Below are 14,037 nucleotides of genomic sequence, written 5' to 3'. Positions count from 1 at the left end.
TGCCGGGGACTTGGGAGCACAGGGCAGCAAGCCCTGCGGAGGGACTCACGTCCCAGGAGATCCCAGCTCCACTCCAGCCCCTTCTGCGTTTACTCGGCTGCTTCCCCATCCCTCACAATTCTGGAGCTGCTCCAAACCAAAGTTGTATGGCAACAGCAGCCCCTGGGGGTGGCCCGTCCAGGACCGCACCTGACCCGGGTACTGCCTGTGCGGAAAGCGTTTTGCCTCGTGGCCTTCAGGCGTCTGTGATGCCGAGCGTCGGCAGTCTCCTTCCCGGCTGCTTTTCCCCTTGGCTCCGTGTGCCGCCCGTAGCAGAACGGCTTAGCCGAATTTCAGCACGCTCCTCAGAGGCCACAGGGAGGGATGGGAGGGCAGTCACGGACCCGAAGCCAAACCGAGCTCAGGCCTCCAGGGGAGTGGCAGGGGGTGAAGCGCCTCCAGGGGAGTGGCGGGGGTGAAGCGCAGAGGACCAGGCGCCAATCCTGCTGCCCGAGGGAGGGCCGGCCCGGCAGCGCCTCGCAGGACGTCTGCCAGCCTCCGAAAAAGAGCCACCGCCTCCCGGCGCACCTGCCTGAGGAACTTCTGCCCGTTAATAAGCCCCGTGCCAACTTTTGGTCTTGTTATTTTACAGAACGCTGAAAAAAAGGGTTCTTCAAACCTGTTTGATATAAAGTTTTAAGGATTTTATTTTTCATTTTTATTTAAGCATTTACTTTTTTTTTTTTTAACAGATACAAAATGTTCGTTTTTAATCCATGCTAGCCCATCAAAAACTAGTTTAACATTACTGGTAAAAATAAGTTCATATACACGTGCATGAATCTGCATTAACACTTGGATTATGTTCTCAGTCAGTAGTTTAATTTAGCTTCCCGTTTCAACCATCTGACGTTGAACTCTTAATACCCTTACTGGTAAAATGTGTACTGCCTGACCCAGAGAACTATGTAGGTGGGAAACAAGCCTGGTGGTCTTTATTGGGTGGTTACAACGAAGGCTACAGTTTATACCTACAGTTGTGACCATTCTATCCAGGCAGAATAACCAAGGACAATATGAAACCTGCAAAGAAAGCCTGAGACACCCAAAAGGTTAAAAAGGCCACGCTGCTGCGAGTTGGTATGCAAGGGGAGGAAAGCCAGAATTACCATTGCTTTTCTTATTTATTTGAACCAAGAGTATGTTTTTCCTCTGAAAGGCTTGCCAATAGCTGCATGTCACTGTATCTAGTAACATTTAAAGAACGAAGCCCTAATAAAAAAAAGCACATTTTTCAGAAGAAACAGTTATACACAATGTATTCAGATTCAGTTTGCTTTTTCTTCGTCTTTTTTTCCCTGAACATGTAGGTGTCTTAGTCCCTTGTGTTTCTTCTTTTGCACTGGATATGGGTTGTTTGAAAACTATTTCATTATCTTCATCATCACTCATTTCAGCCACTTCAGAGTTTCGCTTCTCCAAAAATGTTGGTGTGCAAAAAGGCGTGGGGCCCGGCCTATCTCCAGTGTTCTTAGGAGTATCAGGGGTTCCAGGAACCACTTGTTTCTTCTTGCTTGGGAAAAGCTGGCCTTTCGTAGGTTTCTGAAGAACAGTGTTTGAAGCATTTTCCTTCTCTTTCCGCAAAATCAATGAAGGAAAATCATAGTTTATTCCTTTTTGAGCTAATTTCTTCCTGAGTAGCTTTTCTTTGTTTTTAAATCGCTTTTCCATCTGTAGCTTTTCTATTAGTGTCCGTTTCTTATTATATCGTTTCACTGCTGGATGTGATGGCTTTGCAAATGGAACTTCCCAGTCTTTAAAAAGTTCTTCGTGTACTTTTTCAGAAGGCATCAACTCACATTTCAAGAGCCTTTCACCGAAAAGGTAGTTGTTCATTGTTTCAGCAACTATCTTGGCAACATCATCAGACTCGAACTCCTTTGCTATTTCCAGTCTTTTTACTTCTGGACAGTCTGAGTCTTGTAACAGTGCCAAATTGGGAGAAATACTCCCGGAGCTGGGGTTGGAAAAGGCCTCGAGGTATGTGGCCTACATAGACTGCTCCAGGAGTGAGTTTTTCTTGCTGGGTCGCACGCTGGCAGACCTGCGCCACCTGCTTCTGAAACTGCGCCCGACCCTGCGGGTCCAGCGACAAGAGAGGCTTGGCCGGGCCGGAAAACTCCGCCATGTCCAAAGTGTCACGGACATGCAGCCCTCCCGGAAGCGCGGCACCAGCAGCCGCCCTCAGCGGAAGTCTAAGCATTTACTTTTAAAACACTAAGGAGCTTTTGGGACATGTATTTTTTTTTAAAGATTTATTTATTTATTTCCCTCCCTTCCCCCCCGGTTGTCTGTTCTCTGTGTCTATTTGCTGCGACTTCTTTGTCTGCTTCTGTTATCATCAGCGGCACTGGAATCTGTTTCTTTTTGTTGTGTCATCTTGCTGTGTCAGCTCTCCGTATGTGTGGCACCATTCCTGGGCAGCTGCACTTTCCTTCGCACTGGGCGGCTCTCCTTATGGGGCGCACTCCTTGCATGTGGGGCTCCCCTACGTGGGGGACACCCCTGCGTGGCACAGCACTCCTTGCGCGCATCAGCACTGCGCATGGGCCAGCTCCACACGGGTCAAGGAGGCCCAGGGTTTGAACCGCGGACCTCCCATGTGGTAGACGGATGCCCTAACCACTGGGCCAAGTCCACCGCCCTGGGACGTGTACTAAAAGTAATTTTTTTAAGCATATTGCATTTGAAGAATATTTCAAGACAATCTAGGTTAATCGAGAGCAAAGTGCCATTGCTTGCTTTTTTTTTTTTTTTTAAGATTTATTTTATTTATTTCTGTCCCCTTCCCCTCTCCCCGCTCCCATTATCTGTTCTCTGTGTCCATTCACTGGGTGTTCTGTGTCCACTTGCAACCCCGGTGGCACCGGGAATCTGCGTCTCTTTTTTGTTATGTCAGCTCTCCGTGTGTGCAGCACCACTCCTGGGCAGGCTGTGCTTTTTTCACATGGGGCAGCTCTCCTTGTGGGGTGCACTCCTTGTGCATAGGGCACCCCCACACAGGGACACCCCTGCATGGCATGGCACTACTTGCGCGCAGCAGCGCTGCGCGTGGGCCAGCTCCCCACACAGGTCAGGAGGCCCGGGGTTTGAACCCTGGACCTTCCATATGGTAGGTGGACGCTCTATCAGCCGAGCCCTGTCCGCTTCCCTGTTTGCTTTTAAATGGGGTGGGAAAGGGGGTATACAACATACATTTTCTTTTTTAACTTCGTACTTTCTTTATATAGTGGTTTGCATTTTGGTGATTATCCTGGATACATGCAGAAAAATCGAATTAAATATTCAGGATTGAGTGGCTAGGGTATAAGATCTGAAGTTTACAGCTATGAAAACAGGAAAAATATACGACATTTTGACTTGACTATGGAAGACAATAATCATATGTTTCTCATTTGTATGTTTCCATCTTTGCAATAAGATGCTTCAATCAGTCTCGTCAATATATTTTAAAAATTCATGCAAGCAACTAAAAACAAGGCTCATCTTTAAAAATGAAAGACCACAGCAGTCTTCCAAATAGGCCTCCGTGCCTCCAGTCTGGCCCATGAGCACCACTGTCACGGATGAGCGGGCCACATCTTAAAACCCTCCGGGTGCCTCGTACCTGCCTGTGCCTCGTACCTGCCCGTGCCTCGTACCTGCCTGTGCCTCGTTCCTGCATGTGCTTCGTACCTGCCTGTGCCTCGTACCTGCATGTGCCTCATTCCTGCATGTGCCTCGTACCTGCCCGTGCCTCGTACCTGCCTGTGCCTCGTTCCTGCATGTGCTTCGTACCTGCCTGTGCCTCGTACCTGCATGTGCCTCATTCCTGCATGTGCCTCGTACCTGCCTGTGCCTTGTACCTGCCCGTGCCTCGTACCTGCCTGTGCCTCGTTCCTGCATGTGCCTCGTACCTGCCCGTGCCTCGTACCTGCCTGTGCCTCGTTCCTGCATGTGCCTCGTACCTGCCTGTGCCTTGTATGTGCATGTTCCTCGTACCTGCCTGTGCCTTGTACCTGCATGTTCCTTGTACCTGCCTGTGCCTCGTACCTGCCTGTGCCTTGTACCCGCATGTTCCTTGTACCTGCCCGTGCCTCGTACCTGCATGTGCCTTGTACCTGCCTGTCCCTCGTACCTGCCTGTGCCTCATACCTCATGCCCTCCCCTCATTACTCCCTGCTCACCTCCAACTTGTACCTGCCTCCCAGCCTCTGCTCAGGCTGCTCCTGGGTCCTAGTGCCCTTCCCTTATCAGGCCCACTACCCTCTCCCTGGCAGACACATCTTCAACTTGCGAGATTTCCCAAGGCAAGTTTTCTTACTGTCCCCCCCCATACACATGCCTCCACACTCCAATATAAAATTAGTCCCTCCCAGAGAGCAGATGTAGCGCAAGCGGTTGAGTACCTGCTTCCCACATGTGCAGTCCTGGGTTCAATCCCCAGTACCTCCTAAAAACAAATGAAAAAGCTCTCACTGGGGAGTGGATGTAGCTCAGTGGTTGAGCACCTGCTTCCCATGTGGTACCGCCTAAAAAATTGGCCACTCTCTCCTTCATGTGCCTAAAATGCCCCTACAGACTTGAACCATGGTTCGCTTTACAATACTTGGATATTTTATTGTTCATTCCTGGCGGGCTAAAATTAACTGCCTGGACCTCTGGACCTTTTTCACATCAAAGAGGCCGTAGAAAGTGATCGTGATAATATTTATATGTTGGAAGAGGCTGTTTGTGAAGATCTACCTGTATCCTAACACCTCTATAACCCACTCATTGCCGAGCAGCTCTGCGTAAAGGACGCTCAGTGATGTTAGTTTAAAGCATGAATGACTCGGTCTGTCTATAGGATTAAGAGATTTCTGGAATTAGGCAAATGAAGATCTTGGAAATCAGTGACAGAATGGTCCTGGAGAAGAACCATAATTACGACCGAATGTGGCCCCCGCAGCAGGATAACGTGTATGGGGGGTTCTTACGCAGGTGCTCAAAGCCTGCTTGACCGAAGCAGCCCTCATCTCCCCTGGGAGCCCCAACTTGGCTTCCGTCCCTGTTCTCATGCACCTGCGCCTCTAACCACCCGTGTGTCCTCGTCACCTGCCTCCCGCCAGGTCTCTGCTCACGTGGGCTTCTCTCCCCTCTCCACCAGCGTCACCCACCGGGGGCGCAGCTGCTTTTCCTCTGGGGCTCACCCACAGGGCCACCTCCAGTGCAGCCCTCTGCTCCCACTGGCCAGGCGTGGCCTCTCCTCCGTAGCTTTCTCGTTTCTATTGTCACATTCTATTGACGGAATGACTTCTCTTCATCTGCTATCCCTCAATAGGATGTCAGCTTCGCGTGGTCGGACGTGGAGTCTTTCTCGTTGTAGTCTCACCCTGACGCATAACAGGCACACAAGAAGCGCCGATTCCCCTGGACTGAATTTTTTACGCGGCTCCCATTTAACAAGGGGGTAGGGGGGGTTGCTGTCTGGGCAGGCCCAGCGCCTCTCAGCCTGCCCGATGCCAGGAAATATCCTCTATGGTGACCCCTTTCCATGCTTCATGAATCAGACGATCCTATACCATATATAGGTATATTTGTACCTGTGAATACAGCCAGGCGCACTGTCCCCAAATCCTTCATTTAGCTGAAACTTGACGTGACAAGGGTGGCTGTAGACTTGGGCATGGAGCCAGGCCAGAGGGAGAACTGAGAGAAGCAGACCTGGCCGGAAACGTGCATCTGAAGAGGCCCCGGTTCCTGGGTGAGCTGGGAGAAGCTGGGAGAAGCTGGGTGCTGTGGTAGAGCAGGGCTTCTTACCCTTTCTTGCTGCATGGACCCCTCTGCCAGTCAGGTGAAAACCACAGACCCCTTCCTCAGCCCACACTCTACTGTGCATTACTTAATAACGAGATCACACCCGCACCAGCACGTCCCCACAAGAACGTTCTTTTGTATTTCTATTCACGCTCAGGGACCCTGGTTAAGAACCCGCGTTAAAGGTGTGCACCCCACAATGCTTTGCAGAATTGCTCAGTAACGGAGCCCCCTTTTCCCGAACATCGTGTCTGAAAGGCAGCCGGAGAGAGGAGCCTGGCATTCCCACGAGCTCGTGGTAAATGCGCGGCCCCCCGGCCCTCGTCCACTGGAGCCTCACGACCGCACGGAGGGCAGCCCCTGGCATCGCAGCCCGGCCTCGTGTGCACCTGCGCCCGCTGTCCCCGAGCTCTGCCTGCAGCCGGCGCTTCTGCCCTCCAGCCGTAGGATCTCGGGGCAGGGCCTAGCAGGCGGGCACGAGTGCGAGCCTCCCCGGGCCTGCCTCTCGCCCTCCCGGGGCTCCCCCTGCGCTCAGCCGGCCTCCTTCCTTGGGAACCCGGGAGCCCCGCTGCGGGAGCCCCGGAGGCGGCACCTGCGCGGGAGGAGAGGAGCAGGGTGGCTCGTGGACGGAAGGGACCCGCCCGCTATCCCACGCAGTGCTGCCACCTCTGGCTATTGGCTTTAGAGTTTGGAGAATGGACTTTCTGACCAGACTTGTTGGGGGGAAATTGCTCGAAGGCCCCAGTTACGGGAAGCGTGTTTTGCGACGTGGTGACGCCCGAAACCCACGGCGGGTGGCAGCTCCGGGGCCTGCGCTAACGTGTGTCCTCTCTCCCCGACAGGCACAGAGGGTGCGCAGCAAGTGTCCCAAACCCCGCGGCGCCCGGCCCTGCGCGGGGAGCAGCTCACCCGCGCCCCTGTCGCCCGGGGCCGCTCCCGGCCACCTGCCTTCCCTGCCGGCCAGCCCGGGCCTGCCGCCCGCGGGCCCCCAGGACGCGCAGCACGGCCCGCCCTGGGCCTTCCAGAGGAGCAAGTCCCTGTTCTGCCTGCCCGCCTGGAGGCCCGGCCGCGTCCCCACCGGCGACACATGGGAAGGCGCCCAGGAGACCGACGTGGACACGGGCCTGCGGCTGTCCTCGTCCGACCTCTCGGTGGTGTCCGCCTACTCGGCGCCCAGCAGGTTCTGCGGCTCCGCGGGGCCCGCCCCGCCCCGGGAAGGACGCGGGGGACCGCAAGGTGCCGGGGCCCCCCGGGCGCCCCCGCCCCTGCCCGCCGCGGGCACCCCCGGCCCCGCGGCCTCGCCTGCTGCTCCCCCCTCAGTGGCCTGCACCCCCACACCCCCGGGCCCCTCCCCGGGCGCCCCGGGTGGCGCCGCCAAAGGCCAGCCCGCGGCCAGGGGCAGCCCGGCAGCCCCGGCGCCGCCCGGCCCCGGGGACGGTGACGTGGAGGAGTTCTACATTTAAGCGACACCCCGCCCGGCTGTCCTTGGAGCACACGAACTCCCAGCCCTGCTTCCTCGGCTCTGTGGAAGTGATCTGCTTGCAGGGAACCCCTGCAGCTGCCGAGCTGGGGGGATAATACATGTAGGGACTTGGGAGGCGTTTTAATGCACTGAGTCTCTCCAGCCTTGAGCCTTCGAATCTACATTTTTTGGATACTCAGTTCAATCTGAGATCTGGCTTAGTGTGCTTATACACTTTAAGTGCTTCCTATAATTAGCTGAAATGAAAAGACAAGCTAGTCAGCCGGAACTGATTTGGCGATTTTTCCCGCTGTGAAGGAAAAACAATTAAAGCCAAAATGTTGAATGTGAGAAAGATGCTCAGTTACTCAAGGGAAGATCAATGCACTGTGGCACAAGGTACCTCTCACCACAGTCTCCACATGTAGTCACATCATCAGGCAGGGGCCCTAAGAATTTCCAAGTATTGGGACAGTGAAAAAGTCAGCTTGATAAGACACTATAAACCTACATCGGGCAATAGATAACACCTCCCTTGAAGCCCACATGTGAAAATCCAGATTTACACAAACATTCAAGCAAAGGCTAAAAAAGATTTACCATAAGTAACAGATTCTTGGTGCATTGAAATATGATTTGATCCAAAAACTAGATTTGCATACTCTTGTCAGCAATACGTTTGCTGTAATGAGTGAGGGTCAATGGACAACCACTCCCCTGCCGAACTTACTCGATCACCAGGGAAGACTCGTTCATTGTAGTTAGAGAATAATGGGATATTAGATTTAATGGGTAGGCGGCCATAAGAGTCTTGATTTTGAAAAGCCAGAATCTAAGGGCCATATGCATCCATATAAACTCCAATAAACACGCATTGTCACACTCTGTATTTTGCATTTTCAAATGATGTGTGGCATTTTTAAGCTGCATCTCCATTGCACCGATACATAAACACCCCTGTCCCCAAATGGGAAATTTTACACAAAGCTTGCCGTCTCCTGAACAAACCTGCCACCCGCTACCCTCCGTGAACATAGAGGAGCCCTCGCTCACGCCGGAGCTCTTTCCCTGCCTGTTGTCCTCTTCTGTCAGTCTCCCTCCCTCCTCCCCAGGAAGGGTTTGGCCTGCTCTTCCACGTGCTGGCATCGGGGCCAGCGCCGAGCTGCCCTTGGACTCTGCTGACCTTTGGGAGAACGAGCGCATGAGGCTGGCCTCGCTCGTTCCCCAGCTGGTGCTCTTCACTAGAACGGCTCACGGCCAAGTTCCCACCTCTCCAGGAATAACCCACCAGCATCAACCTGAGGCCGAAGCCGCGCGTCTTTGCCGCTCCCGCAAGGACAGCCTTGGATCCCGCCCCATGGAACCTGGATTTTCCAGGACTCCGAGTTTTGATGTTCCGCTCCAAGTGGAGGTTCTATGGCCTCTTATAGCTCTAGACCAGGCGTGAGCCAACCTCTTCTGGAAAGTGCCAGGTAGCAAATAGTTGCCAACCGCATGGTCTCTCTTGCAACCACTCAACACAAAACCAGCCAGAGACAAAAGGAGTGGGATGGGCTGCACGCCAATAAAACTTTATTTATAAAAACAGGTGGTAGGCCAGATTTGGCGCCAAGTGGTAGTCTGCTCATGGCTGCTCTAGACTGCTTCCTGAGGTTTACTCAATATCCAGTGACGCTTGGCAACAAAGAATCTGCTGCGGCCGGGGTGCAGAATGACGAGAACATTGTCCCATCAGGTCAAGCTAGTGACTCAACAAAACCATAGGGCTCAGAATTTTCTGCAGAGATGATTCTCAGAAAGCCACTAGCAGTCCGACTTCTGCCTGAAAACATTGACTCATGGTCAATAGCTGATGATGAAAAGCAACATGCTAACATCAGAGAGAAAAGGCAATTCAGGGCTGATGGCGCAGCCTCCAGGGGACAGTCTCATCAGTAGCACAAGTCCCGGAGCATCAACGAGGGGACCAACTGCTGGGGGATGGTCCTCCCCTTCCCTCCCAATCATCACCCTTCACGCACTCACGCACACCCCTAGGATTGCTTTAGAACCCAACCCTGATTCACACGTGTCCCACCCGCCTCGCGGTCCAGTCTACCAAGCTGCAGTGACCCCAAAGTGGGAGACAGGAAGGGCCACCACAGACGCCATCCAGGCGTCCCATGGTGTGGTTGGGTAACGGTGGCCGCTCTCTGGTGGGGGGTCATGGGCGCAACCTTGACAAAGCCCTGACCTCCTTTTCAGGCGGGACCACCAGCCTTTTCCTCCCTCAGGAGGGGCCCTGACATCACTCAGTCCCTGGAGGATCTTGAGTCTTCTAGGGTGTTATCCTTGTGATAGATGCTGGCATCCTGTAGGTGCTCAATAAATTTGTTGAATTAAGAAACACTGAGCTTGTCTCATGAATGATTTCTCCCCGGATGAGGCTCAGAGCTGTCAGCTAGAATTTAGCCAGAGTTCCTTGTCACTCAAGGCAACCAGCCCCCTGGTCTCCTTGGCTTTGCAGTCCCTCAGCATTGCCCAGGGGCCGTATTTGGCACGTGTCCTGGCCTAGTTTTCATACCATCCAGCACTTATTTGTGTCTTTTTCAGATAAGATCCAACCTTGGCCTACCCGGATACCTCCTAATATTTGATTTGTTTTTAGGAGGTACTGGGGAGTGCACCAGGACCTCATACATGGGCAGCAGGCACTCAGCCACTGAGCTAATCTGCTCCCCAGTGAGGGTTGTTTCCTTTCATTTGTTTTTAGGAGGCCCCAGAGTTCGAAACCAGGACCTTGAACATGGGAAGCAGGTGCTCAACCCCTCGAGCCACATCTGCTCCCCTCCTAGCTGCTTTCAAGAAGAAATGCTTGTGCTCCGTCCCTGACTGACCGGGACCATGCTGGAAGCACCTTCACAGGACTCCCCAATGGGTTAAAGTCAGCTACGGAGGGACCCCCTGGCGTCATCATCTCAGAGAGTTTGGGGGCGGGTCCGTGGGTGGTTGTACCAGTTTGGCGTTAGTGCTGGCTGCCTCCTTGACCCCGCAGAGAGGACAGGGCACTGGCACTGCAGAGCGTGCCGGGCTGCACTGTCCGGGCAAGCCCCAGCTGTGCTCCTGGGGGGAGGCCCTCATGCCGCCGAGGAGGTCTTTAGCCCCCAGGAAATCGGGAAAAACACAGGAATCTTCCTACCCCCCTGCTGGGCTTCCTGCTGTCCAGGCCTGCAGGGAAGAAGCACTCAAACTCAGAGTACCCCCATTAGAGATTCAGCACCAATACACCAGCAGCGCAGCGCTCCGCCCTCCCCGAATCCTCGGGCTGCGTGAGGCCAGGCCTGCCTCTCGGGGCAGCAGGGGGAAGCGCCTTTCCTGGCCAAGGCCGCGCTGTGCCCGCGAACCTGATCTGACGTAATAGCCCCCTCCTGAGCCGTTGGCGTCCACTTCTCTTTGATTCCCCGTAAGTACAAGTTCAAAGGCTTGAGAAAATAACCCGAGACGTTGACATGAATAAAATGGATTCTCACGGGAAACAGCTTGGCCACACTTTATTACAGCATGCGGATTCCCGAGAGGTCCACGGCCATTGTAGACTACCTGTGATGACAGTGTTCCGACGTCTACTGAAGGTTTTTTTCTGACCTTGGACCTAAGAGCTCTAGGCCCAAAATGGCTTTAAATAATATAATTTCTCTGAGCGAATACCTGAGGCGAACGTGAACGGTAGTGTCAACGCCTGGGTCTCATTACTCACTTTCTACTTTAAGAGTGGTAATGGCTATTGTTTATTGTCTAGTGACATGCCCACTATTGACCTAGGGGCAATTTATTCCTTTCAGACAGGCGTCACTAGGACCTCTGGTGAAGGTGGAAGGGCCCTTCCCCGTGCCCCGTAATGCCCTGCCTCGATCCTCGCCAGCTCCCGCTGCCTGGGGTGGCATAGAAAATGGAGCCACCTCGGAGGGCGAGGCACAGCCCCTACTGTCCCACCTCCCTTGAAAACATTGATTCTGTAAGCCAAGGTCTGAAAAAACCACCCCGGCTCCCTTAGGGCGGCTTTGCCCAGCCCCAGGAACTAAACCCCGGGCCTTTCCGATTGGAGCCATTGCAGGAAATGGCTGCGGCGCTTCGAGCCACGTCCCAGGATCAAGATGGCGGGGGAAAGCCGCTGGCGCCCCCTGGTGGCCTCTGCTCCCACGGGAGAGGCAGGGGCTGCCCTTTCCCATCCAAGGCGCCCCGGGGCGGACAGGGGAGACCCTTGCCTCCACTTGGTTTCCTGCATTTATTTGTGTTTATCTCCCTGATTTTTTTTTTCTTCAAAGTCCTAAGGCAGCTTGAACAACAGTGAAATAAGACAATGTAAATAGAAGTAGAAAATCCAGGCTAGTTAACAAAAAAAAAGTATAAATATGTCAGCCATACAGAAAAGCGTAAGCTCTGTGGTTGAATTTCCTGGAAACCAGAGCAAAAAGAGAAACATGCGTAGCTTTGTCATTCTCAGGTATGATTAAAGAATCTAGTGACATTGTCTTATTTCATTGTCATTTAAGTTGCCTCGATTCTGTTCTCTGTAAGAAACCAAGCCTTTGTACAGGTTTGTAAAATCATTTTCTCATCGGGATTTTTCACAGGGGATTTTCTCTACAGGGTTACTAATTTGGTGCACGTTGGCAGCTTTCTGGATGATAGGATGGGATTTACACCCCGGATCTTTAGCTCAGCTCCTGATCCGTTCTCTAGCGGTACCACAGGGACACCCGGCGTTCTCCAGCCCTCCTTGAGGCTGTATCTGGGAGGCTGGGAAAGGGTGGGCAGGTGGTGAGGCTGACGCCCTGCTGGGAAGCTGCCCTTTCCCACGTTCTAGCCTGCGTGGATGGAGGGGTCCCCTCTACCTGGAGAGCGCCCAGCCCCTCCGCGGCCTCATCCATACCCTGGTAAGTCGCTCCCCCCAGTAAAAAGTGGTTCAGGCATTTCGAAGCCCCTCCAGACATGTTATAAATCCCGTCTTCTCACCTTCCACTGAGATGCCTCAATATATACAGGAATCTGGGTCCCTGTGCCTCTTGCTTGATTGCTCTGAGTGGATTTGCTTATTACATTCATTTAACATTCAACAAGTATTTGCTGAGTCTCCCTCAAGTGCCAGGCAGTGGGCTAGGGGCTGGGGGCCTCGGAGAGAGACACAGGAGCGGAAGGAGCCTCCTACGACCACCTCCCCTCTTTCCTGCTTACCCACAGGTGGACGCCTCCACGAGAGCGCCCAGAACTGCCTCCGTGCCAGTTAGAGGCAGAGTCTCCGATTTGGCAGTAAGGAACCTGGCTTCCGGTTCCGACTCTGCCCCTTACAGTGTGAACCTAGAGCAAGTCTTAAGACTTCTCTGAGCTTCATCATCTGTAAAACATGAGCCATAACCCCAACCCTGGTGGGTCATTATGAGAATTAAATTACACAGTGTGTGGGAGAGTCCCCAAACCGCCGGGTGCGTGGCAGTTGTTTAACAAAGGCGCGTGTTCTTCGCCTTCCCTTGGCGCAAAAGAACGGCCATTCCCTGTGCCGCGGCGGAGCCGCCTTCAGCGACTCACTGGGGGAGGGGAGGACAGACGAGGCTCTGCTCCCGAGTGCTCCTTGCAGACGGGTGCTCTGCCGTGCCTCTGGAGAGAAGCCGCCTGCCAGCTGCCTTGGCGCCCGACGGGAAGCCGTGGGTCTGCTCGCGGCCCCTTGCCCCTCCCAGGCCGCTGGCTTTTGCCCTTCCATTCCTAGCCCGCGGCAGAGGCAGAGTTGGAGCCGGGTACATGCAAAGCGCTCCTCCTCCAGACCCCGCCTCGACGCCCCTGCCTGCCCCTTGCCCGGCCTGCCTCCCCGCCCCGCCCGCCGCCGCCCTCGCTCTCGCGCCTCCCTGCTGCTCCCAGAACCCGCTCCTTCTGCCTTCCAGTCCACCGTCCCCATCTGGCCCCCACGGGCGGTCCTCCCAACACGGCCCTCCGGCAGCGCCCAGCACCCGCGAGCTGCGGCCCATCCCCGGTCCTCCTGGCACTTCCGGCGCTTGGGCCACAGTGTCAGGACAGTTCACTGAGGCCCTGCCTCCACCCCCCCACTGAGGCCCTGCCTCCACCCCCCCCACTGAGGCCCTGCCTCCACCCCCACCACTGAGGCCCTGCCTCCACCCCCCCAGGCCCTGCCTCCACCCCACCCCAGGTCCTGCCTCCACCCCCCCCACTGAGGCCCTGCCTCCACCCCCCCCACTGAGGCCCTGCCTCCACCCCCCCACCACTGAGGCCCTGCCTCCACCCCCCCAGGCCCTGCCTCCACCCCACCCCAGGTCCTGCCTCCACCCCCCCCAGGTCCTGCCTCCACCCCCACCTCTGAGGCCCTGCCTCCACCCCCCCCAGGTCCTGCCTCCACCTCCACCGCTGAGGCCCTGCCTCCACCCCCCCACTGAGGCCCTGCCTCCACCCCCCCAGGCCCTGCCTCCACCCCCCCCAGGTCCTGCCTCCACCTCCACCGCTGAGGCCCTGCCTCCACCCCCCCACTGAGGCCCTGCCTCCACCCCCCCCAGGCCCTGCCTCCACCCCCCCACTGAGGCCCTGCCTCCACCCCCCCAGGCCCTGCCTCCACCCCCCACTGAGGCCCTGCCTCCACCCCCACCCCCCCACCCCCCGCTGAGGCCCTGCCTCCACCCCCCCCCAGGCCTTACCTCCACTCCACTCCCCCAGGCCCTGCTTCCACCCTCCCCATCTCCCCCCCCCAGGCCCTGCCTCCACCACGCCGCTTCCCC

At 55.3% G+C, this 14,037-nt stretch overlaps 1 protein-coding gene and 1 pseudogene across 2 annotated transcripts in view; one reads left to right on the top strand and one right to left on the bottom strand.

The window, feature by feature from the left end:
• Window positions 1-14,037, top strand: part of FAM124A (family with sequence similarity 124 member A) — a 171,062-nt gene that overhangs the window by 74,101 nt on the left and 82,924 nt on the right. The window contains exon 4 of one of the 2 annotated variants that reach the window (XM_058276776.2): window positions 6,660-9,667. The exons of the other annotated variant lie outside the window; for it this stretch is intronic. Within the exon in view, the coding sequence (XP_058132759.1) occupies window positions 6,660-7,280 (621 nt within the window). The 3' untranslated portion in view covers window positions 7,281-9,667. Of the gene's footprint in view, window positions 1-6,659; window positions 9,668-14,037 lie in introns of those variants that run through there. 2 annotated transcript variants of the gene reach the window in all.
• Window positions 1,252-2,167, bottom strand: LOC139436605 (MKI67 FHA domain-interacting nucleolar phosphoprotein pseudogene; annotated as a pseudogene).

The sequence above is a fragment of the Dasypus novemcinctus genome, chromosome 15 (genome assembly GCF_030445035.2).
Source record: "Dasypus novemcinctus isolate mDasNov1 chromosome 15, mDasNov1.1.hap2, whole genome shotgun sequence".
In the NCBI taxonomy this organism is placed as follows: Eukaryota; Metazoa; Chordata; class Mammalia; order Cingulata; family Dasypodidae; genus Dasypus; species Dasypus novemcinctus.
This window is presented reverse-complemented; position numbering and strand designations above follow the sequence as displayed.